Source organism: Nerophis ophidion, linkage group LG07 (assembly GCF_033978795.1).
Source record: "Nerophis ophidion isolate RoL-2023_Sa linkage group LG07, RoL_Noph_v1.0, whole genome shotgun sequence".
Lineage (NCBI taxonomy): Eukaryota > Metazoa > Chordata > Actinopteri > Syngnathiformes > Syngnathidae > Nerophis > Nerophis ophidion.
In genome coordinates this window covers 15,395,466-15,422,530 of record NC_084617.1, presented here as the reverse complement: position 1 = coordinate 15,422,530, position 27,065 = coordinate 15,395,466, and the positions used below count along the sequence as shown (strand labels likewise).

At 38.8% G+C, this 27,065-nt stretch overlaps 1 protein-coding gene across 3 annotated transcripts in view; it reads right to left on the bottom strand.

Moving 5' to 3' along the window:
• LOC133555650 (SH3 and cysteine-rich domain-containing protein 2-like) overlaps positions 1 to 27,065 on the bottom strand; it is a 90,779-nt gene that overhangs the window by 48,748 nt on the left and 14,966 nt on the right. For all 3 annotated transcript variants that reach the window (XR_009807350.1, XM_061904993.1, XM_061904994.1), the window contains exon 2: positions 2,747 to 3,098. Coding sequence is in view for 2 of the 3 variants with exons in the window: in XM_061904993.1 (XP_061760977.1) it covers positions 2,747 to 3,098 (352 nt within the window). In the remaining variant the exon portion in view is untranslated. The remainder of the gene's footprint in view (positions 1 to 2,746; positions 3,099 to 27,065) is intronic.

The following is a 27,065-nucleotide window of genomic DNA, read 5'->3' as shown; positions in this document are numbered from 1 at the left end:
ATCAGACGTCTTCATCAAAGCTGCAGCAAAAAAAAAAAAACAATAAACCAAAAAAAAAACAAAGACGGATAAAAAAGATGCTTCCCGACCAGCAGGAGGCTGCAGGGAAAGCGAGATGATGCATCACATCGTAATAAAGCCACAATGCATGCTGGGAATAAAAGCATAAAAAATTACAACACGAGAGAAAAGGAGCAGCTTGTATTCTCTAATCCATCACCGTGACATGAAGTACAGCTCGCAGAAATATGAGCACCATTAAAAATAAAAGCAGACACATACACACACACACACACACACACACACACACACACACACGCACACACGCACACACACACACACACACACACACACACACACACACACACACACACACACACACACACAGGCAGCATTGAGCAAAGTCCTTATTAAAAATGAATGTCTCACCGCTTATATCCTAAGACTCCTATATAAGCTGACAGGAAGTGACAATCAAACATGACACTATGTAATTAGACACAAGTATGCAGGAATGTCACTTAGGGGAGCAATATATACTGTATGCAATTGATGACTAAGTACTTAAATAGGGCGATTATTACGCTTGAATATCATTATGTAAGAAAATATGTGATTAAATTAGTATGTACACAGTTATATACTGCGTTGTAAGGAAGTCAAAACTTCATTTTAATCATTGAATATGTATGTAAGTCAATTGACTACTGTCTGTATGAAGGTGTGGATGGGGGCGTGGCCTGCAGAACGGGGTGTGCCAGGACCGGCCTCGGAGTCAGCGACAGGTGTGTGGATGGCCCAGGTGGGCCTGTATGTAATTATACACAAGTAAGTATTCAGGAATGTCACTTAGGGGAGCAATATATACTGTATGCAATTGATGACTAAGTACTTAATTAGGGCGATTATTACGCTTGAATATCATAATGTAAGAAAATATGTGATTAAATGAGTATGTACACAATTATATACTACAGTGTAAGGAAGTCAAAACTTAATTTTAATCATTGAATATATATGTAAGTCAATGACTACTGTCTGTATGAAGGTGAGGAGGGGGCGTGGCCTGCAGAACGGGGTGTGCCAGGACCGGCCTCGGAGTCAGCGATAGGTGCGTAGATGGCCCAGGTAAGTAATTATACACAAGTAAGTATGCAGGAATGTCACTTAAGGGAGTAATATATACTGTATGCAATTGATGACTAAGTACTTAAATAGGGCGATTATTAAGCTTGAATATCATTCTGTAAGCAAATATGTGATTAAATTAGTATGTACACAGTTATATACTGCGGTGTAAGGAAGTCAAAACTTAATTTTAATCATTGAATATGTACATAAGTCAATTGACTACTGTCTGCGGGCCTGCAGCGGAATGGGGTGTGCCAGGACCGGCCTCGAAGTCAGCGACAGGTGCGTAGAAGGCCCAGGTGGGCCTTGTCATCTAATCACCCGTCCCATATAACCAGCAGTTGGGAGGAGAGAAGGGGTTGGAGCTGGCGTGAGAGCGGTAAATTGGTATGTATACAATAAAATAAGTAATGATGTATGTAAGTCAATTAACTTAGTATGAAAGTGAGCATAGATTTACGTAAGAAAATATGGAAGTAAATTAGTATGTACACAATATTGTATCAGTAATGATCTTTGTAAGTCAATTAACCTAATATGAAAGTGAGTATGTACTTATGTAAGTAAATATCACAGTAAATTGGTATTTGTACCATAATATATAAGTAATGATGTATGAAAGTCAATTACCTTAGTATGAAAGTGAGTATATATTTACGGAAGAAAATATGAAAGTAAATTGGTATATATACAATAATATATAAGTACTAGAGTATGTAAGTCAATGAACTTAGTATGAAAGTGAGTAAATATTTACGTAAGAAAATATGAAAGTGAATTGGTTTGTATACAATAATGTATAAGTGATGATGTATGTAAGTCAATTAACTTATGAAAGTGAGTAAATAGTTACGTAAGTCAATATGAAAGTAAATTGGTGTTTATACAATAATATATAAGTAATAATGTATGTAAGCCATTTGGCTTGGTATGAAAGTGAGTATATATTTACATAAATGAATATGAAAGTAAATTGGTATGTATACAATAAAATATAAATAATGATGTATGTAAGTCACTTAACTTAGTAAGAAAGTGAGTATATACTGTATATTGGTATGTATACAATAAAATATAAGTAATGATGTATGTAAGTCAATTAACTTAGTAGGAAAGTGAGTATATATTTATGTAAGAAAATAAAGTGAATTGGTATGTATACAATAATGTATAAGTAATGATGTATGTAAGTCAATTAACTTAGTATGAAAGTGAGTATATATTTATGTAAGTAAATATGAAAGTAAATTGGTATTTATACAATAATATATAAGTATAGATGTATGTAAGTCAATTAACTTAGTATGAAAGTGAGTATATATTTATGTAAGTAAATTGGTATTTATACAATAATATATAAGTATAGATGTATGTAAGTCAATTAACTTAGTATGAAAGTGAGTATATATTTATGTAAGTAAATTGGTATTTATACAATAATATATAAGTAAAGATGTATGTAAGTCAATTAACTTAGTATGAAAGTGAGTATATATTTATGTTCGTAATGGAATACGACATAATAATGTGTGTGTGGAAGAGAAGAACCAAGTATGGAAGTAATAAATGGTGTGTGTACTGTAAGTATAAGGAAGTAAGCATAGATGACGCTGACCTACGATCATGTTCTTGCAGAGCTGGCAGCTGGTGGTCTTGCGAAAGACGTGGTCCTGGAAGCAGTGTGTGATCTGAGTCTGGACCGGCTTGGAGGACAACGACGGGGACAAGCTGAGGGACGGAGAGTGCGAGGAGATGGAAAGGTTGGGGCTGACGGACGGCGAGCGAGACGGAGAGCAGACCTCGCCCACCAGGGGCGAGCCCGGCATCAGCTGCAGCGGCGGCGGTGAGGGCGGCGGAGGGTCCGTGATAAATTCCGGCGGGAGGCGAGCGTCGCTGTAGGATCTTTGGAAGAAGTTCTCCACGCTCTTGCTGCGCATGAAGGACAGCGAGCGCTTCAACCGCTGCAGCTGCACACAAAAACATCGACAATCTTTCAGGGTCATCACACCTCAACACATCACACCAGTTTTGGCAGCAGATTCCTAAAAACAGCAGAACACCCCTGTCACGTAAAAGATCTTTGAATACCGTTTTGGATTCCTAAAAGCAGCAGTTAGATTCTTAAAAATGATAAAGCACTCCTTGTTTGCTGTAGGTCCTAAAAAACAGCAGAGTGGTCCTGACATATAGAACATTTAATGGCTGCTTTTGCACTTGATGCCTAAAAACAGCAAATATGTTTGACTATTGACTTTGTTGTAGATCTTTAAAAACTGTTGTAAGTGTACCAATAGGTACAAGGCTGCATGTAGTGGTACGCCAAAGAGTCACTTGATTAAAGTATAGTGTCTTATGTTCCTATATTCGAACACAGTGTTACTGTTCAAACTTGGTGTATTGTTACAGTGGACAAAAATATTAAACATACTTGTTAAATAAAACCTCTGTCTCGGTTTTTAATGAATACTTAGGCCTACTACGCTACTGTATTTTAATGTTGGCAATTTGGGTAGCACCTGGAGAGCCAGGTATTTTTTTGAGGTAGTGAAAAACGTTACAGAACCACTGACATAGATGATCTTTGACTTGTGAGTTTATTGTTGAAATATAAAACAAACATAACTCTCCTGTCATCTAGCGCAGTGATTCTCAAACTGTAGTGGTACGCCAAAGTGTCACTTGATTAAAGTACAGTGTTTTATGTTCCTATATTCGAACGCAGTGTTACTGTTCAAACTGAGTGTATTGTTACAGTGGACAAAAATATTAAACATACTTGTTAAATAAAACCTCTATCTCGGTTTTTAATTAATACTTGGGCCTACTACGCTACTGTATTTTAATGTTGGCAATTTAGGTAGTACCTGGAGAGCCAGGTATTTTTTTGCGGTAGTAAAAAACGTTAGAGAACCACTGACATATAGGATCTTTGACTTGTGAGTTTATTGTGGAAATACAAAACAAACATAACTCTCCTGTCATATAGAGCAGTGATTCTCAAACTGTAGTGCAACGCCAAAGAGTTACATGAATAAAGTACAGTGTTTTATGTTCCTATATTCGAACGCAGTGTTACTGTTCAAACTCTGTGTAGTGTTACAGTGGACAAAAATATTAAACATACTTGTTAAATAAAACCTCTGTCTTGGTTTATAATGAATACTTAGGCCTACTACGCTACTGTATTTTAATGTTTGCAATTTAGGTAGTACCTGGAGAACTAGCTTTGTTTTTTTTGAGGTAGTGAAGAACATTAGAGAACCACTGATATAGAGGATCTTTGACTTGTGAGTATATTGTGGAAATGTAAAACAAACATAACTCTCGTGTCATATAGAGAAAAACGGTGGTACGTGTACCACTATTGGTATGCGGGCTGCATATAGTGGTACGCCAAAGAATCACTTGATTAAAGTACAGTGTTTTATGTCCCTATATTCCAAACACAGTGCTAGTGTTTAAAATGTGTGTATTGTTACAGTGAACAAAAATATTAAATATATTTGTTAAATAAAACCTCTGTCTTGGTTTTTAATGAATACTTAGGCCTACTACGCTACTGTAATTTAATGTTGGCAATTTAGGTAGTACCTGAAAAGCCAGGTATTTTTTTGAGGTAGTGAAAAATGTTACAGAACCACTGAGATAGATGATCTTTGACTTGTGAGTTTACTTTGGAAATCTAAAATAAACAGAACTTTCCTGTCATATAGCAGTGATTCTCAAACTGTGGTACGTGTACCACTAGTGGTACGCCAAAGAATCACTTGATTAAAGTACAGTGTTTTATGTTCCTATCTTCCAAACACAGTGTGTGTTACTGTTCAAACTGTGTGTATTGTTACAGTAGACAAAAATATCAGACATACTTCTTAAATAAAACCTCAGTCTTGATTTTTTAGTGGTACGCGTGCTGCATGTAGTGGTACGTCAAAGAGTCAATTGATTAAAGTACAGTGTTTTATGTTCCTATATTCAAACACAGTGTTACTGTTCAAACTGTGTGTATTGTTACAGTGGTCAAAAATATTAAACATACTTGTTAAATAAAACCTCTGTCTCGGTTTTTAATGAATACTTAGGCCTACTACGCTACTGTATTTTAATGTTGGCAATTTAGGTGGTACCTGGAGAGCCAGGTATTTTTTTGTCGTAGTGAAAAAAGTTAGAGAACCACAGATGTAGAGGATCTTTGACTTGTGAGTTTATTGTGGAAATATAAAACTAACATAACTCTCGTGTCATATAGCAGTGATTCTCAAACTGTGGTACGTGTACCACTAGTGGTACGCCAAAGTACAGTGTTTTATGTTCTTGTATTCGAATGCAGTGTTACTGTTCAAATTGTGTATATTGTTACAGTGAAAAAAATATTAAACATACTTGTTAAATAAAACCCCTGTCTTGGTTTTTAATAAATACTTAGGCCTTCTACGCTACTGTATTTTATTGTTGGCAATTTATGAAGTACCTGGAGAGCCAGGTATTTTTTTTGAGGTAGTGAAAAACGTTAGAGAACCACTGATATAGATGATCTTTGACTTGTGAGTTTATTGTGAAAATATAAAACAAACATAACTCTCCTGTCATCTAGCGTAGTGATTCTCAAACTGTAGTGGTACGCCAAAGAGTCGCTTGATTAAAGTACAGTGTTTTATGTTCCTATATTCGAACGCAGTGTTACTGTTCAAACTCTGTGTATTGTTACAGTGGACAAAAATATTAAACATACTTGTTAAATAAAACCTGTGTCTTGGATTATAATGAATACTTAGGCCTACTACGCTACTGCATTTTAATGTTGGCAATTTAGGTGGTACCTGGAGAGCCTGGTATTTTTTTGCGGTAGTGAAAAAAAATCTTTGACAACAGTTTTAGAGCAATAATTCAAAACCTTGCCTAATAAAAAAGACATATTTAAAAGTAAGTAAACACACAGAACAAATTTACACCATGTGGACAAAAGTATTGGGACACAAAGGCGCGCCTGAAGAAGACAAACTGTTATAAAAGACGAATGCCGCATTTTGTTCCATTTTCACCTCATGTAAGGTGTCATGGCGACGCGTCGGAATAATGGCGCGTTCCCGTGTCACTGCTAAACGAGATAAGCCAGTTCCCCTTGAGAGCATCCGAGGGCTCACACGGGAGATGCAGGTGAAAATCATGTCTTCTTGGCGGCGGTGTTGTGTTATGCGGCCTTTGTGATCAAACAGCCCTTATCGTCCATCAGCAGCCGATCCTACGGGCCACTAATCCGGTGGATATTGCGCCTGCAGCCTGCACGCCACACCCTGAAGCCCATCAAAATGCGACCCGCGTCAAGCGTATAGCGACAAAACCTCGGCTTGATCACCTCCAGGAGGTCTCGGAATGATGGATTCTTCAAAAGATTCCATTGGGATGAGCGCACGTTTCCTGTCACCTTGTGTACATTTTTTACATACTGCCTTGCACGCGGCTGTAGGAGACATCTTCTAAAGATTTCACACCAGCAGACATCATCAGTCGAGCGCTGACACTGTGTGTAAAAACACCTCAAACGTAATCGCTTTACCGGGACATGCTGTTTACTGCTCTGTGAGCAAAACACTCTGTGTGTGTGTGTGTGTGCGTGTGTTCTTGAATTTCTACCCTTCCTGAGACACCAGCAAAGGAAAAGTACCGTCCATATGAGGACCGGTGAACAAGTTAGGACATAAATCATGGTCCTAATACGGAAAAAAAAACATTGCATCTAATAGAGAATGTCTCATTTGCACCCCTGGAGGAGGGATTTTTCAAATTGACTGTGTGTCGGTTTTAAAAGTGCTCCCCCTTTGGTCAACATATGAAATAACAAGTGTGTGTAAGAAATTGAAACACGCCCCCTTTGGCCAACATATGTAATAAGTGTGTGTAAAATTAGTTTGGGGTGTGTGAGTGTGTGTTTTTGAATTTCTACCCTTCCTGAGACACCAGCAAAGGAAAAGTACCGTCCATATGAGGACCGGTGAACAAGTTAGGACATAAATCATGGTCCTAATACGGAAAAAAAAACATTGCATCTAATAGAGAATGTCTCATTTGCACCCCTGGTGGAGCATTTTTTCAAATTGACTGTGTGTCGGTTTTAAAAGTGCTCCCCCTCTGGTCAACATATGAAATAACAAGTCTGTGTAAGAAATTTAAACGCGACCTCTTTGGCCAACATATGTAATAAGTGTGTGTAAAATTAGTTTGGGGTGTGTGTGTGTGTGTGTGAGTGTGTTTTTGAATTTCTACCCTTCCTGTGACACCAGCAAAGGAAAAGTACCGTCCATATGAGGACTGGTGAACAAGTTAGGACATAAATCATGGTCCTAATACGGAAAAAAAAACATTGCATCTAATAGAGAATGTCTCATTTGCACCCCTGGTGTAGCAAATTTTCAAATTGACTGTGTGTCGGTTTTAAAAGTACTCCCCCTCTGGTCAACATATGAAATAACAAGTCAGTGTAATAAATTTAAATGCGACCTCTTTGGCCAACATATGTAATAAGTGTGTGTAAAATTAGTTTGGTGTGTGTGTGTGTGTGTGTGTGTGTGTGTGTGTGTTCTTGAATTTCTACCCTTCCTGAGACACCAACAAGGAAAAGTACCAATCATATGAGGACCGGTGAACAAGTTAGTTACATAAATCATGGTCCTAATACGGGAAAAAAAACATTGCATCTAATAGAGAATGTCTCATTTGCACCCCTGGTGGAGCAAATTTTCAAATTGACTGAGTGTCGGTTTTAAAAGTGCTCCCCCTCTGGTCAACATATGACATAACAAGTCGGTGTAAGAAATTTAAACGCGACCTCTTTGGCCAACATATGTAATAAGTGTGTGTAAAATTAGTTTGGGGTGTGTGTTCTTGAATTTCTACCCTTCCTGAGACACCAGCAAAGGAAAAGTACCGTCCATATGAGGACCGGTGAACAAGTTAGGACATAAATCATGGTCCTAATACGGAAAAAAAAACATCGCATCTAATAGAGAATATCTCATTTGCACCCCTGGAGGAGGGATTTTTCAAATTGACTGTGTGTCGGTTTTAAAAGTGCTCCCCCTCTGGTCAACATATGAAATAACAAGTGTGTGTAAGAAATTTAAACACGCCCTCTTTGGCCAACATAAGTAATAAGTGTGTGTAAAATTAGTTTGGTGTGTATTCTTAAATTTTTATCCTTCCTAAGACACTAACAAGGAAAAGTACCGTCCATATGAGGACTTGTGAACAAGTTGGGACATAAATCATGGTCCTAATATGAAAAAAAAAGCATTGCATCTAATGGAGAATGTCTCATTAGCACCCCTGGTGGAGGGATTTTTCAAATTGACTGTGTGTCGGTTTTAAAAGTGCTCTCCCTCTGGTCACCATATGAAATAACAAGTTTGTGTAAGAAATTTAAACGCACCCCCTTTGGCCAACATATGTAATAAGTGTGTGTAAAATTAGTTTGGGGTATGTGTGTGTGTTTTTGAATTTTTACCCTTCCTGAGACACCAACAAGGAAAAGTACCGTCCATATGAGGACCGGTGAACAAGTTAGGACATAAATCATGGTCTTAATATGGGAAAAAAAATCATTGCATCTGATAGAGAATGTCTCATTTGCACCCCTGGTGGTGGGATTTTTCAAATTGACTGTGTGTCGGTTTTAAAAGTGCTCCCCCTCTGGTCAACATATGAAATAACAAGTGTGTGTAAGAAATTGAAACGCGCCCACTTTGGCCAACATATGAAATAAGTGTGTGTAAAATTAGTTTGGGGTGTGTGTGTGTGTGTGTGTGTGTTGTTGAATTTCTACCCTTCCTGAGACACCAGCAAAGGAAAAGTACCGTCCATATGAGGACCGGTGAACAAGTTAGGACATAAATCATGGTCCTAATATGGAAAAAAAAACATTGCATCTAATGGAGAATGTCTCATTTGCACCCCTGGTGGAGGGATTTTTCAAATTGACTGTGTGTCGGTTTTAAAACTGCTCCCCCTTTGGTCAACATATGAAATAACAAGTGTGTGTAAGAAATTGAAATGCACCCCCTTTGGCCAACATATGTAATAAGTGTGTGTAAAATTAGTTTGGGGTGTGTGTGTGTGTGTGTGTGTGTGTGTATGGGGGGGGGGGGGGGGGGGGTGGGGGGGAGGGGGGTCTGCAGACATTCCCTTTACCCAGGAATGCTAACATAAACTATGGAGGGTGCACACTAAAAAATGTTGGGTTAAAAAAATAACCCAATAACCTAATTTTAACCCAACTGCTGGTTCAGAAAAGGACAAACCCCTTATTTGAGTTATTTTAACTCAACATTTTGGGTGAATTTTTTTCAACCCAAATTTTGCGTTGAATTATTTAACCAAAAAGTTGAGTTGTGATAACTTTAATGTCGGGTTATTCCCCACCGAACTATTGGGTTGAATTACAAAGGTACAAACTAGGGCTGGGCGATATGGCCTTTTTTCAATATCGCGATATTTTTAGGCCATATCGCGATATACGATATATATTACGATATTTTGCCTTGGCCTTGAATGAACACTTGATGCATATAATCACAGCGGTTTGATGATTCTATGTGTCTACATTAAAACATTCTTCTCCATACTGCATTAATATATGCTACTTTTAACCTTTCATGCAGAGAGGGAAATCACAACTAAGTCCATCCATCCATCCATTTTCTACCGCTTATTCCCTTTCGGGGTCGCGGGGGGCGCTGGGCCTATCTCAGCTACAATCGGGCGGAAGGCAGGGTACACCCTGGACAAGTCGCCACCTCATCGCGGGGCCAACACAGATAGACAGACAACATTCACACTCACATTCACACACTAGGGCCAATTTAGTGTTGCCAATCAACCTATCCCCAGGTGCATGTCTTTGGAGGTGGGAGGAAGCCGGAGTACCCGGAGGGAACCCACGCATTCACGGGGAGAACATGCAAACTCCACACAGAAAGATCCCGAGCCTGGATTTGAACCCAGGACTGCAGGACCTTCGTATTGTGAGGCAGACGCATTAACCCCTCTGCCACCGTGAAGTCCCACAACTAAGTCAATTGACCAAAACTGTATTTATTAAAGTTATTAAGCAATGGCACAAACATTCAAGTCATTTCCAAAACATAAAGTGCAAGACTGTCAGAGACATTTTAAGTGTCAAATAAAAATGAGCTGCATGATAGGAAATCAAATAGTATTTGTCCTTCACTATGTAGTAAGTTACTACGGTTATGAAAATCTCTTCATGCTCTAGCGAGTGACTTTACAAATGATGCTACATATTAACAGTAATGCTACTCTTTATAGCAACGCTTTCCCCCACCACACTTGACAAATTATGGTTGTCTGTCCGACATATTCCCACTTGAAGCCGAACCACCGCCAGACGATGGAAAGCCTGCTGTTTTTCTTGGGAATTAAGTCTTCCTTCATTTGTTACCAGATCCGCACTTTCTTTCTCTCGTACGGCTATGTTAGCAGCTAACGTAGCCCATCGGACACGTATGTGACGTGTGTAAGAATGTGCGCCTGCTTGTCTGTGAGGAGAAACAGGAAAGAGTGAGAAAAGGCTGAATGCCCGCAGCTAAAAGGAACTGCGTGAGAACGTATACTCGAATATTACGCATTTTCTATATCACACAGAGACAAACCCGCGATACATGGTATAAATCGATATATCGCCCAGCCCTAGTACAAAGGCTTAACTAACACGTGTACAAGGATATTTCACATGTCTTTACTGTGTATATGTCACACCTGGGTGAAGTCTGGTCTGGGTTTTGTCTGCTTTCATGTTTTGTCATTTCCTGTTTTATTTTGAAATGCTGTCTCTCCCTCTCGTTTCAGATCACTTGCCCTTCCTCCTGTTTCACTGGTCTGACGTCTTTCCTGATTGTGTCCACCTGTGTCACCCACCCTCATGTGTACAAATGTCTCGTCCTCCTTCTGTCCTGTGCCAGAGTGTTTTCGTACGTATTGTGCAAACCTCCAGCGATCCATGTCCACAGCCATTGCCAAGTTTTTTGTACCCCTTTTGTCAGGTAAGATTAGTTGTTTAGCATTGACTCCCTTGCAGCGCCTTTTGTTATATTTTGCATATTGTTCTCTTTGCACTCTTTTTTCCCTCCGCAGCTGGAGCGTTTTGAGTTCATTGAGATTTTGTTAGTTTAGAGCATGGGTGTCAAACTCTGGCCCGCGGGCCAAATCTGGCCCGCCGTGTAATTTAATTTGGCTCTTGAGGCAATATCAATTTAGCATTAGAGCTGGCCCGCCGGTGTTATACAGCGTCGGTGCCGCTGTAACACCGCATTCACCGCTAATACTCATACTTGCCAACCCTCCTAATTTTTTTCCCGGTAGACTCCCGAAGTTCAGTGCCCCTCCCGAAAATCTCCCGGGGCAACCATTCTCCCGAATTTCTACCGATTTCCACCTGGACAACTATATTGGGGGCGTGCATTTAAGGCACTGCCTTTAGCGTTCTCTACAACCTGTCGTCACGTCCGCTTTTCCTCCATACTAACAGCGTGTCACATAATATTTGTGGCTTTTACACACACAAACACACACGCACAAGTGAATGCAAGGCATACTTGGTCAACAGCCATACAGGTCACACTGAGGGTGGCCATATAAACAACTTTAGCACTGTTACAAATATGCGCCACACTGTGGACCCACACCAAACAAGAATGACAAACACATTTCGGGTGAACATCCGCACCGTAACACAACAGAATAAATACCCCAAACCCCTTGCAGCACTAACTCTTCGGGAAACTTCCAGCAAACTGACCAATAATTAACTTTTTATACATGCGTTTTCTCTTGCTACTTCAAGGCTTGAATGTTTGGTTCATTCATTATTGTTATTTTATTTTCAAATTTATTATTAGCCTGTGCAAAAAAAATATTTACTTCAGAAGATTGCGTAAGAAAAGAGGCATAACATTTTCATTGAAATTTTATTTGATATGCCATTGATATATTTTTTATTATTATTATTATTATTATTATTTGAAACTGGATTTTGCATGTCACTAAAGTTATATAAGCCTTGCTTGTTCAATATTTAATGCAAAACTTGTTTGAGTCCCTATTAAAAGGTTAATTTGTTCAACCTTGGCCCGCGGCTTTGTTCCGTTTAAAATTTTGGCCCACTCTGTGTTTGAGTTTGACACCCCTGGTTTAGAGGTTAGGTAAGCTCGGCTATTGATAGCCTGTTTAGTTTCTCCCCTTTTGGACCCTTTCCCTTGTTTGAAAAAAATCTTTGTTTTCAAACTCCTGCATCTGTGTCCAGAGTCCTGTTCAAATTGTGACAGTATACAGTTGAACAGTGTTTATGTTGTGTACAAGGTGTATTTATAATATGTTGTGCAAAGGAAATGTTATATTTGTGGAAACTCATCTTGTATTTTGACATTGTTTATAAGGTTGGGTGCAATAAGTGTTCAACTTCAGCCTAAACCCTTTCGGTCTGCAACATTTTCAATTTATGAATATACAAACCCTGTTTCCATATGAGTTGGGAAATTGTGTTAGATGTAAATATAAACGGAATACAATGATTTACAAATCCCTTTCAACCCATATTCAGTTGAATGCACTACAAAGACAAGATACTTGGTGTTCAAACTCATAAACTTTTTTTTTTTTTTGCAAATAATAATTCACTTAGAATTTTATAGCTGCAACAGTTGCCAAAGTAGTTGGGAAAGGGCATGTTCACCACTGTGTTACATCACATTTTCTTTTAACAACACTCAATAAACGTTTGAGAATTAATACAGTGCCGTCTGAGGGATCAAAGGTCACAGTCATTCAATGTTGGTTTCCGGCCATGCCGCTTACGTGGAGTAATTTCTCCAGATTCTCTGAACCTTTTGATGATATTATGGACCGTAGATGTTGAAGTCCCTAAATTTCTTGCAATTGCACTTAGAGAAACGTTGTTCTTAAACTGTTTGACTATTTGCTCACGCAGTTGTGGACAAAGGGGTGTACCTCGCCCCATCCTTTCTCGTGAAAGACTGAGCATTTCTTGGGAACCTGTTTTTATACCCAATCATGGCACCCACCTGTTCCCAATTAGCCTGCACACCTGTTCCTCAACTTTATCAGTATTTATTGCCACCTTTGCCAACTCCATTGTCACGTGTTGCTGGCATCAAATTCTAAAGTTAATGATTATTTGCACACAAAAAAAAACGCATCACGATGCCCCGTAGCCGTTACACAAGTAGATTAATAAATCATTGTGTACCACTTGTCCCTAATAATGTTGACAAAATAATAGAATAATAAATGACACAATATGTTACTGCATATGTCAGCAGACTAATTAGGAGCCTTTGTTTGCTTACCTACTAATAAAAGACCAGTTGTCTTGTATGTTCACTATTTTATATAAAGACAAACTTGCAAAAGGAACATATGTTTAATGTACCCTAAGATTTTTTGTTAAAATAAAGCCAATAATGCAATTTTTTGTGGTCCCCTATATTTAGAAAAGTATAAAAATAATTTTGGAACCGGTACTAAAATATTGGTATGCGGACAACACTAGTCGAGACTGGCCGGCGCCAAGGCGAGAACAACAAAGAGTAACTGTCTTTGTGTAAAAGGTATTTAAGGACAGTAGTCCTGGAAGACTTATCCTACAAGCTGCAGTTCCAGTCTGAGGCTCGCTGAATCAAATAAAGCTTTTCTTTCGACAATACCTCGTTGGCGTCATATATGGTCCATTCACACCGCCAAGTCGTCCTTAGATCGGGACGAGGAGTGCTTGTTATTGCCCCCAGGACAATGGGGAACTTAAACGATAGCAGCGGTTGGATTTTAGGAGGAAGTGTTAACACATTAACGACATCTGGTAAGAGCCCCCACCGGTAGGAGTAGCGATCAGGGGTTGGATGTCACCCGACTCTATTAAGCAAAGTGACAACGCACGGGTGTTGTCTGCACTTGTGCAAACAAACAGGGAAAACTCGAGAAACATCAAAGAGTAACTGTCTTTTTGTAAAAGGTATTAAAAGGGGAACATTATCACCAAACCCTTGCAAGCGTCAATATATACCTTGATGTTGCAGAAAAAAGACCATGTATTTTTTTAACCGATTTCCGAACTCTAAATGGGTGAATTTTGGCAAATTAAACGCCTTTCTGTTTATCGCTCTGTGGCGATGATGTCAGAACGTGACGTCACCGAGGTAATACACCCGTCATTTTCATTTTCACATTACAAACACCGGGTCTCAGCTCTGTTATTTTCCGTTTTTTCGACTATTTTTTGGAACCTTGGAGACATCATGCCTCGTCGGTGTGTTGTCGGAGGGTGTAACAACACTAACAGGGATTGATTCAAGTTGCACCACTGGCAAGAAATCTGCCGCCAGACCCCCATTGAATTTGCCAGAGTGTCTGCACATTTTACCGGCGATGCTAAGACAGACATGGCACAGAGATGTATGGATAACCTGCAGATGCATTTGCAATGATTAAGTCAACGAAATCACAAAGGTGAGTTTTGTTGATGTTGTTGACTTATGTGCTAATCAGACATATTTGGTCACGGCATGACTGCCAGCTAATCGATGCTAACATGCAACGCTAATCGATGCTAAGATGCTATTTGCGCTAGCTGTATGTACATTTGAAACTAGATACTCACATTTAATGCGAAACAAACACTTACCAATCAACGGATTTAGGTTGCTCCAGTGTCACAAGATGCGAAAGTCCTGATCGTTTGGTCCGCACATTTTACCGGCGATGCTAATAAGGCAGCCATGCTATGGGCCACTTCATTAGGTACACCCACGCTATGGCCGAATAGCGTCAATAGCTATTCGCTCAATAGCTTCAATTTCTTCTTCAATTTCGTTTTCGCTATCTGCCTCCATACTCCGACCATCTGTTTCAATACATACGTAATCTGTTGAATCGCTTAAACCGCTGAAATCCGAGTCTGAATCCCAGCTAATGTCGCTATATCTTGCTGTGGTAACCGCCATGTTGTTTGTATTGGCAGCCCTGTATGACGTCACAGGGAAATGGATAGTGGTTTCGAAGATAGCGAAAATAAGGCACTTTAAAGCTTTATTTAGGGATATTCTGGGACCGGTAAAATTTTGAAAAAAAATTCAAAAAATACAACAAGCCACTGGGAACTGATTATTATTGTTTTTAACCCTTTTGAAATTGTGATCATGTTCCCCTTTAAGGACAGTAGTCCGAGAAGACATAAGGAGAGTAATCAGGCCCATACTCTTCTCCTGGAAGCTGCAGTTCCGCTCTGAGGCTCGCTGAATCAAACAAAGCTTTTTGTTCAACGATTCCTCGTTGGCGTCATATTTGGTACATTCACACTTCCAAGTCGTCCTCAGGTTGGGACGCGGATGACAAGACCAGCAATACACAACTGGTTTTTTTTGTTTGTGTGTGTGTGTGTGTGTGTGGATATGTTTGTGTGTTGTGTGTGTGTGTGCTTTATTATTATAGGCTTTTTGCCGAGACAGCTTGTCATGAGACTGGTGTACATGCAGGAGAGTACAGTTTATACGCTGCACTAAGAGACAGCAATGGGCATTTTTCACACAGTCACACGTCTTCTACGTCACTTTAATGGCATTATAGATGTGCTGCTCGTGCACTCGTCTCATGCAACAATCATTTGAGATGACACTCGCGACCTGGACTGATGGCGCTAATGATGAAACAGAAGATGAAAGGAAGGCTTTTTAGGGCCGATCATTAGATCAGCTGTAATTGAGATGTGAGGCCTCAGCTTCTGTCATTTGTTCTAATTGAAGGACCGCAAACTCTTTCTCTTTACCTTCCTTAATTTGGCTCATTAGGTCTGAATATTACTGCTAGTCCAGCCCACAAGTAAACACACATGACAAAGACATGCACCTGGGGATAAGTTGATTGGCAACACTAAATTGGCCCTAGTGTGTGAATGTGAGTGTGAATGTTGTCTATCTGTGTTGGCCCAGCGATGAGGTGGCGACTTGTAGAGGTTGTAACCCGCCTTCCGCCCGAATGCAGCTGAGAAAGGCTGTCAGAAAAATTGTATGTAAATTATCAAAAAACTTTCCGTTCTCTGAGTTCGCAGTAAACAGACAAGAGGCTGTCTTGGTTGTAACAATTATAAAATTCCATTGTGTACGATGGGAGAAGATGAGAAGGGTTATCTATTTTGATCCAAGACCTGCCCAAGCTCGATCCAGGACCAGTCCAAGCCCGTAGCATATGTGTATTTTGTGTTAATGTGACCGAAAACAATGGCTGTTTACATACCCCCCATTCATTTGGAAACAGCTGTCGTTGTGTAAACAGAGAAAGTCCAAATAAAAAGAGGTGGAGACGTGCTGGAGACTGTACAAGAGTACAAACCAGACGTTTCTCCTTAAATTGAGCCAAATTTAATTCTGTCTCTGTTTGATTCTTTGCTTCTTGTCCTGTTTAGTAGATGTCATCAGTGTTTAAACCTGACATAGCCTTCGGCACCCGAATACGTTTTTCAACTTGTTTAAGTCAGGGTCCAGGTTAATCAATTCATGGTAACATGTTGTGTACTTTATACATATGCACTGCATTTCTGTCCTTATTAGATGCCATATATCACATACAACAATGTAACATTAAGGACAGGAGGACACAAACGTTAGCAACACTAGCATAGCTATGTGATGCTTTATGCCGGATTTTCTTAAAAAGTGGGGCGTGTGACCCAGGGGAACATGCTTTATCAGTATGCTTCAAACCCCGCTTCAAAAAGTTGTGCAATACAAAACATGTTCTTTGTAGCCAATAATCCTGATTCATTATGATTAAAAATAATGTTTTTTTCCAATTTTGTCCATGTTTTATAAATTGCTGGTTAATCAAAATCTATTACTATTTATTGAGTTCATTTGATTGTATTTTTCAGTATCAAATGGTTTAATTCGGTCGAAACTTTGTCATAGATTTAATTTAGTTTTTGTTTCAGGCATATTGATGAACTTTAAATCCTTTCTGTTACAGACTAAAAAAAACAATGTGTGGAGGGAGATGTTGCCAGCACTGCCTGCAGGAGCAAAGGTCACCGCCTCTGTCCATTGTGCTAAGGACATAGCACCATCAGACGGGGGCGTGGCAGTGCTGATGGCGGGACAGAGCTGGCAGGTGATTAGATTTCACAGGAGGAACGTGGTAATCTAATCATCTGTTGTCTTTAACAGAGAGCGGCCGGGAGCAGGAGGAGAATATTTGAAGAATATTTTTTCAAACTTATTATGATTAAAATTCTAAAATATTATTCTAGCAAATCTAGAAAATCCTTAAAATCAAATTTAAATCTTATTTCAAAGTATTTTGAATTTCTTTAAGAATGTTTGTTCTGGAAAATCTAAAAGAAATAATGATTTGTCTTTGTTAGAAATATAGCTTGGTCCGATTTGTTATATATTCTAACAACGTGCAGATTGGATTTTAACCTATTTAAAACATGTCATCAAAATTCTAAAATTAATCTTAATCAGGAAAAATTACTAATGATGTTCCATAAATTATTTTTAAATTTTTTTCAAAAAATTTGAATTAGCTAGATTTTCTCTTCTTTTTTTTTTCAGTTGAATTTTGAATTTTAATGAGTCGAAATTGAAGATAAACTATGTTTCACAATTTTGTTTTCATTTTTTTCGTGTTTTCTCCACTTTTAAACCGTTCAATTAAGTGTTTTTTTCATCATATATTCTCTACAAAAAACCTTCCGTAAAAGGAAAAAAAATGTACGACGGAATGACAGACAAAATACCCATTTTTCATATCTATATATATAAATAGATGTATTAATTAAAGGTAAATTGAGCAAATTGGCTATTTCTGGCAATTTATTTAAGTGTGTATCAAACTGGTAGCCCTTTGCATTAATCAGAACCCAAGAAGTAGCCCTTGGTTTCAAAAAGGTTGGTGACCCCTGCTTTAAACCATAACCAAGCATGCATGACTATAGCTCTTGTCTCAAAGTAGGTGTACCGTCACCGCCTGTCACATCACGCTGTGACTTATTTGGAGTTTTTTGCTGTATTCCTGTGTGTAGTCTTTTAGTTCTTGTCTTGTACTCCTCTTTTGGTGTCTTTTTTCTCTTTTTTTAGTATTTTCCTGCAGCAGTTTCATGTCTTCCTTTGAGCGATATTTCCCACATCTACTTTATTTTAGCAATCAAGAATATTTCAGTTGTTTTTATCCTTCTTTGTGGGGTCATTATTGATTGTCATGTCATGTTCGGATGTACATTCGGATGCCGTCTTTGCTCCACAGTAAGTCTTTGCTGTTGTCCAGCGTTCTGTTATTGTTTACTTTGTAGCCAGTTTTGTTCTCCTTAAGTTTCACTACCTTTTCTTAGGGGCACACACCTTTTGTTTATTTTTGGCTTAAGCATTAAATACCTTTTTACCTGCACACTGCCTCCCGCTGTTTCCGAAATCTACAAAGCAATTAGCTACCTGCTGATATGGAAGAGTATTACACGGTTACTCTGCCGAGCTCTAGACAGCACCGACACTCAACAACAACACATCATTTGCAAACTATAATTACTGGTTTGCAAAAAATATATTTTCAACCCAAATAGGTGAAATTCGATAATCTCCCACGGCACACCAGACTGTATCGTAGTGTGCTGCGGCACAGTGGTTGAAAGACACTGCTCTAGTAGGTCACCGGCATGAGGAGCTCAGAAAACAAGAGCGCGGTGTAATTTCGGGATACAAATCTTTCACGCTTTAAACTAGGCCGTTTCATCTCGTTATTCCCGAGGAGGTCTGCGCTCATTTGCATGATGACGCGTGATAACATATTGCCTTGCACCGTGGCGCTATCTGCAGATCACATCTCTTCACCCCGCTTTCCATGACAAGAGGCCACTTTTCCTGCACGCCTTCCAGATCAAAATGTTGCTGTCAAACTGCGCTCTCACTGCAAAAACTGAAATCTAAGCAAGATTAAATACCTCAAATAAGGGTGATATTTGCTTATTTTCTGTCTGATAAGATCATTCTGCTCACTACGCAGATTTTTATGTTAGAGTGTTTTACTTGTTTTGAGGGTTTTGGTCCTAAATGATCTCAGTAAGATATTATAGCTTGTTGCTGAGATTTGATGACCTATATTGAGTAAAATATGCTTGAAACTAGAATATCAACTGTTGCAAAAGCTGTGTCATCCACACTCACAAGTATAAAACACATTTTTTTAAAGTAATAATTTCTTATTTCGAGTATGTAAAAAAAAAAAAAAAATCACGACTTTGACACAATTTTGTCTCATAATTAAAACAGATGACAGCCAAATGGACTTTGCTATTTTATTTTCAATGACACAATAGAAAATACGTACTTATATAATAGTACAGTAGGCACAGTACAGTAAACTTAATATTTAAACATTTAACATTTGACATTTAAAAAAAATTTTTAACAGAAATAGTTCATGCTCATTCAGGTAAATTCCTCAAAATTACAGTAAAGAAACATTTTGGTCGTACGCACTCATATAGTGGTACAGTTGTTATTAGTGGGAATCTACTTATTTTAAGGTATTTTTGGGTTAATTTAGTTTAGTATTTATTTGAAGGGACAATGCACAGAAACATTAAAGGTCTACTGAAATGAGATTTTCTTGTTTAAACGTGGATAGCAGGTCCATTCTATGTGTCATACTTGATCATTTCGCGATATTGCCATATTTTTGCTGAAAGGATTTAGTAGAGAACATCGACCATAAAGTTCGCAACTTTTGTTCGGTAATAAAAAAGCCTTGCCTTTACCGGAAGTAGCAGACGATGTGCGCGTGACATCACCGGTGTGAGGGCTCCTCACATCCTCACATTGTTTATAACGTGAGCAAGGATGAAAGATTTGTGGATGAGGAAAGTTAGAGTGAAGCACAAAAAAAAATTAAAAAAAATAAAAAGAAAAGGCGATGGCTCCTGGCGGCGGCAGTGGGAGCGTTTCAGAAGTAATTAGACACATTTACTAGGATAATTCTGGAAAATCCCTTATCTGCTTATTGTTTTAATAGTATTTTAGTGAGATTATAAAGTCATGACTGAAAGTCGGATGGCTGCGGTGAACGCCAGGGTCTCTGAGAGAAGCCGAGGAACCAAGATCACAGTTACCTTTTTGAGCTGCAAGATGATGTCGCATAATCCACTCAAGTCTCCGGTAAGAGCCGACTTAATATCACAAGTTTCCCATCCAAAAACTTGCTGGTTGACGTAGAGAAACATGTTCGCTTGACCGCTCTGTGTTAAAGCTTCACAACAAACAAAGAAACACCGGCTGTGTTTCGGTGCTAAAGGCAGCTGCAATCCACCGCTTTCCACCAACAGCATTCTTCTTTATAGTCTCCATTATTAATTGAACAAATTGCAAAAGATTCAGCAACACAGATGTCCAAAATACTGTGTAATTGCGCGATGAAAAGAGACGACTTTTAAACGTTAAGTAGTGCTGGGCTAATATGTCCCCTCCAACCAATAACATCACAAACACGCGTCATCATTCCGCGACGTTTTCAACAGGAAACTCCGCGGGAAATTTAAAATTGCAATTTAGTAAACTAAAAAGGCCGTATTGGCATGTGTTGCAATGTTAATATTTCATCATTGATATATAAACTATCAGACTGCGTGGTCGGTAGTAGTGGGTTTCAGTAGGCATTTAAGCTCAAAGACAGATATGTCCTGTACCAGATTATAGCTAAATAGCTCATTTCCTTCTACAGTCCCTGGTTACCTAAATTAAAGGGATACAAAAATCATGCAATAAAATTATGACGATAAAATCATACCATAGCATGTCATCAAATTAAGAAAAGTCATGAAATGCCCTTTCATGGACACATATTTAATATACAATCCTCCACACCTCATTTACATCATCACACAGAGACAATACATGCTCTTGTTCACATCTGTCATCATTTGTAAAAACAACCATGAGTTTAACAGACACACTTCACAATTCACAACAAAAATGCTATAATGGATTATATAATACACGTTAATTGGATCTGTCAAACATAGTGTCCACCTTATTGACCGTGTGAGCATCTTTAATTGCTCCAAAGCCACTTTTAAACTTCAATTGTGCATGAAGAGTAATCTGTGAGACTTTTCAAGTTTGTTGTGAGGTCGTTCCATTCCATTATGGTAGGGGTCGGGAACCTTTTCGGCTGAGAGAGCCATGAGAGACAAAAATTTTGAAATGTATTTCCTTAAGAGCCATATAATATTTTTTAAAACACTGAATACAACTAAATGTGTTCATTTTTAAGTAAGACCAACATTTTTAGAGTATATTAAGTATCTTATTCTTTTTAATAACATTGTTATTCTGGTCTTACCATTAATGCGACTTCTTGAACAGGTTGGGTGGAAAAACAGATGGAGGGATTAAAATGCATGAGAATTGTCATGTCCTTGTGATCATGTTTTGTTTAGTTTTGGTAGATTACTTCAAGACTCCATTAGTTCCTTTTTTTCACTCCTTTGTTTTGTTTCCATGCCTACCAATCAGTTCACCTGTCCTCACGACTCACGCACCTTTTTCATTTGAACTCACGCACCTGTTTTAAAGCACCACAGCACTATTTAAGCCTATAGTTGCCAGGCAGTCAGCCTGGCGACATCATCCTCTACACACCCTTGCTCCATGCTGATGATCCATTCTCTTTTCTCGTTCCCCGTAAGTTTTGTTATTCATGCCGTAGTTTGCAAGTTTTGTTTTATGTCCATAGTTTATGTTGTAGTAGTCAATCAATCAATCAATGTTTACTTATATAGCCCTAAATCACTAGTGTCTCAAAGGGCTGCACAAACCACTACGACACCCTCGGTAGGCCCACATAAGGGCAAGGAAAACTCACACCCAGTGGGACGTCGGTGACAATGATGACTATGAGAACCTTGGAGAGGAGGAAAGCAATGGATGTCGAGCGGGTCTAACATGATACTGTGAAAGTTCAATCCATAATGGATCCAACACAGTCGCGAGAGTCCAGTCCAAAGCGGATAGTTTTGTTTCATAGCCAAGTTTTTGTAACTCATCTGTGAGCGTTTTTCATTTGTTCCTTTTTTGAGTTAAGATTTAAATATGTCGTTACCTTTACATCGTGTCCCATCCAGTCGCTTTGCACCTCGGGAAAACAAACCACACCATAGTCCAAGTCCTGACAAGAATTATATTTTGACACTGTGTTTACCGGCGGGATTATTCATTACTTATCATTTTAAGCAATGAAGCTAAGATTTATCTGAGAGCCAGATGCAGATGTGGTTTGGGGCGGGGCGTGGTTGGGGGCGTGGTTAGGGGGGGAGGAGTATATTTACGGCTGTTGTGTGCGCAGTTGGGCACTGCACTCTCTAAAAGCCGTAGATCAGGGGTCGGGAACCTTTTTGGCTGAGAGAGCCAAAAAGCCAAATATTTTAAAATATATTTCCGTAAGAGCCATGTAATATTTTTTTTAACACTGAACACAACTAAACGCGTGCATTTTTAAGTAAGACCAACATTTCTAGAGTATAACAGGTCTCTTATTCTTTGTAATAACATTTTTATTCTGAAGCTAACTGTGGAGGGGGCGTGGCCTGCGGGCCTGCAGCGACAGGTGCGTAGATGGCCCATCTGGGCCTTGTTATCTAATCACCTGTCTCTCTGTTATAAGCAGCAGCCAGGAGGAGAGACTGGGTCGGGGCTGGAAATACTATTGCTGGAAACGTATTGAAAAATAAAACAATATTGTAACCCTGAAACAGGCTCTCATGTCGGTGCTTGGGGGTCTGAAGAACCCCCAGGAGTGCAAGCCCCACACTAACCAATAATAAATAAATAACTTCTTACCATTAACGCAACTTCTTGAACAGGTGCGGTAGGAAACGGATGGATGTATTAAAAATGCATGAGAATGTTTTATATTTTGAACATTATTTTTAACACTGTGATTACAAGTGGAATTATTCATTATTTATTGTGTTAATCAACGTCAGCTCAGATTTATCAGAGAGCCAGATGCAGTCATCAAAAGAGCCAGATCTGGCTCTAGAGCCATAGGTTCCCTACCCCTGCCGTAGATGTTATTGTCACATGTGGATGATTGATTGATTGATTAAAACTTGTATTAGTAGATTACACAGTACAGTACATATTCCGTACAATTGACCACTAAATGGTAACACCTGAATTAGTTTTTCAACTTCTTTAAGTCGGGGTCCACGTTAATCAATTCATGGTACAGATATATACAATCAGTATAATACAGTCATCACACAAGTTAATCATCATGGTACAGAGTGGTACACGGACGTAGGGAGAAGTAAAGAGCAGTTGCGTCTCCCAGCCTTGCCAACCCTCCCAATTTTCCCGGGAGACTCCCGAATTTCAGTACCCCTCCCGAAAATCTTCCGGGGTAACCATTCTCCCGAATTTCTCCCGATTTCCACACAGACAACAATATTGGGGGCGTGCCTTAAAGGCACTGCATTTGCGTGCCGGCCCAATCACATAATATCTACGGCTTTTCACACATACACACAAGTGAATGCCACGCATACTTGGTCAACAGCCATACAGGTCACACTGAGGGTGGCCGTATAAACAACTTTAACACTGTTACAAATATGCGCCACACTGTGAACCCACACCAAACAAGAATGACAAACACATTTCGGGAGAACTTCCGCACCGTAACGCAACATAAACACAACAGAACAAATACCCAGAATCCCTTGAAGGACTAACTATTCCGGGACACTACAATACACACCCCCTGTTACCCCCTCCCCCACCTCAACCACGCCCACATCAACCTCCTAATGCTCTCTCAGGGAGAGCATGACCCAAGGCATGTTAAAACAAACCAAAAAAAATGCTCTTCGTGACTTCAATAATAAATATGGCAGTGACATGTTGGCATTTTTTTTTCCATAACTAGAGTTGATTTATTTTGGAAAACCTTGTTACATCGTTTAATGCATCCAGCGGGGCATCACAACAAAATTAGGCATAATAATGTGTTAATTCCACGACTGTATATATATATCGGTATCAGTTGATATCGGAATCGGTAATTAAGAGTTGGACAATATCGGAATATCGGTAAAAAAGCTATTATAGGACATCTCTAGATGTAAACCATGTCGACCACAAGGAAGTGTTTTACATTTTAAAAAATATATATAATAATAATAATATATATATATATACACACATACATATATATATATATATATATATATATATATATACACATATATATATATATACATATATACACATATATATATACACATATATATATATACACATATATATATATACACACATATATATATATATACACATATATATATATACACACATATATATATACACATATATATATACACACACATATATATACACACACATATATATATATATATATATATATATATATATATATATATATATATATATATATATATATATATATGACCCATTTAATGCGCCCTATAATCCTGTTCACCTTTTCGTATGAAAATACGTGTTCAATAAAAGGTCGGAAGATTAGGTACCCCTCAGCATCGGCAAGAATACGGAGTTGTGTCGGTAGCATGCGGGTCCAGAAAGTTAAAGGGAAAGCCTCTGGGATGCTAAGGGAGTCGTGATGTGGCCAAGCGTGATGGAGCTGCCGCTGAGTCATGTGAGCAGTTTGGAGGAGCAGCTGGTCAGGAACGAAGACGGACTAAAAGACTTGCAGCCACAAGCATTATTAGTACACGGAACAACATGGGATGGACGTTTGAAACCAATCAGAGGACAAAGCATGCAGAATTTTCACTGATGTTAAGTTTGTAGGGTTGTGTGTAGCCTATGTTTATCTTCATAGCTTAATAATTATGACAATAATCATCAATGGCTTATTAACAACTAGAATACACAATGTTGTATGTGCCAAGGCCGTGGAAATCTGCCGATACATGCAGGTTGAACTGAAATGCTAACTTTGGCATGTTAGAATGCAACTAGTACCAAGTAGTAGGAATCTGGGGTGAACGGTGTCAAAAGTGGCTAAACAAGTTAGCAGGCTAATGCTAGCACGACAACAGGTAGCATATGACAAATAACAAGTTATATGACTCTGGGATAAACGGTTGCAAAATGTTTTAAAAAGTTAGCATGCTGCCATTAGCATGCTAACAGTTGCTTATATGACTCTGACGTGTACGTTGGCAAAATTGGCCACAAAAAAATTTAGCATGCTAATTTTAGGATGACAACAGGTAGCATATGTCAAAAAACAAGTTTTATGACTCTTAGATAAACTGTTGCAAAATTTTCTGAAAAGTTAGCATGCTACCATTAGCATGATCACAGTTGCTTATATGACTCTGACGTGTACGGTGGCAAGATTGGCCCAAAGAAGTTAGCATGCTAATTTTAGCACGACAACAGGGAGCATATGTCAAATAACAAGTTGTATGACTCTGGGATAAACGGTTGCAAAATGTTTTAAAAAGTTAGCATGCTGCCATCAGCATGCTAACGTTTGCTTATATGACTCTGATGTGTACAGTGGCAAAATAAGCCCAAAAAGTTAGCATGCTAATTTTAGCACGACAACAGGTAGCATATGCCAAATAAGTTATATGACTCTGGGATAAATGGTTGCAAAATGTTTTAAAAAGTTAGCATGCCGCCATTAGCATGCTCACAGTTGCTTATATGACTCTGATGTGTACGGTGACAAAATTTGGCCCAATAAAGTTAGCATGCCAATTTTAGCACGACAACAGGTAGCATATGTCAACTAAGTTATATGACTCTGGGATAAACGGTTGCAAAATGGTTTTAAAAAGTTAGCATGCTACCATTAGCATGCTAACATTTGCTTATATGACTTTGATGTGTACAGTGGCAAAATTAGCCCAAAAAGTTAGCATGCTAATTTTAGCACGACAACAGGTAACATATGTCAAATAAGTTATATGACTCTTGGATAAACGGTTGCAAAATGTTTTAAAAAGTTAGCATGCTGCCATTAGCACGCTAACAGTTGCTTATATGACTCTGACGCGTATGGTGGCAAAATTGGCCCAAAAAGTTAGCGTGCTAATGTTAACACGAAAACAGGAAGCATATGTAAAATAACAAGTTATATGACTCTGGGATAAATGGTTGAAAAATGTTTTAAACAGTTAGCACGCTACCATTAGCATGCTAACAGTTGCTTATATGACTCTGACGTGTACGGTGGCAAAATTGGCCAAAAAAGCTAGCATGCTAATGTTAGCTCGACAACAGGTAGCCTATGTCAAATAACAAATTATATGACTCTGGGGTAAACAGTTGCAAAATGTTTTAAAAAGTTAGCATGCTTCCATTAGCATGCTAACAGTTGCTTACATGACTCTGAGGTGTTCGGAGGCAAAATTGGCCTAAAAAGTTAGCATGCTAACAGTTAGCATATGTCACATACCAACTTATCTGACTCTGGTATAAACGGTTGCAAAATAAAAATTAAAAAAAGTTAGCATGCTACCATAATGTCACATACCAACTCATATGACTCTGAGATGTACGATGTCAAACTTGACTAAAATATTAGCGTGCTAATGTTAGGATGCTAACAGGTAGCATATGTCAATAATCAAGTTATACTCTGGGGTTACAAACTTTTTAAAAAAGTGAACACATTAACAAATCTCTGGGCATCAGATTTTGATTCCTGGGGTCATACTTGCCAACCATCCCGATTTTCCCGGGAGACTCCCAAATTTCAGTGCACCCCCACCCCGAAAATCTCCTGAGGCTACCATTCTCCCGAATTTCTCCCAATTTCCACCCAGACAACAATATTGGGGGCGTGCCTTAAAGGCACTGCCTTTGCGA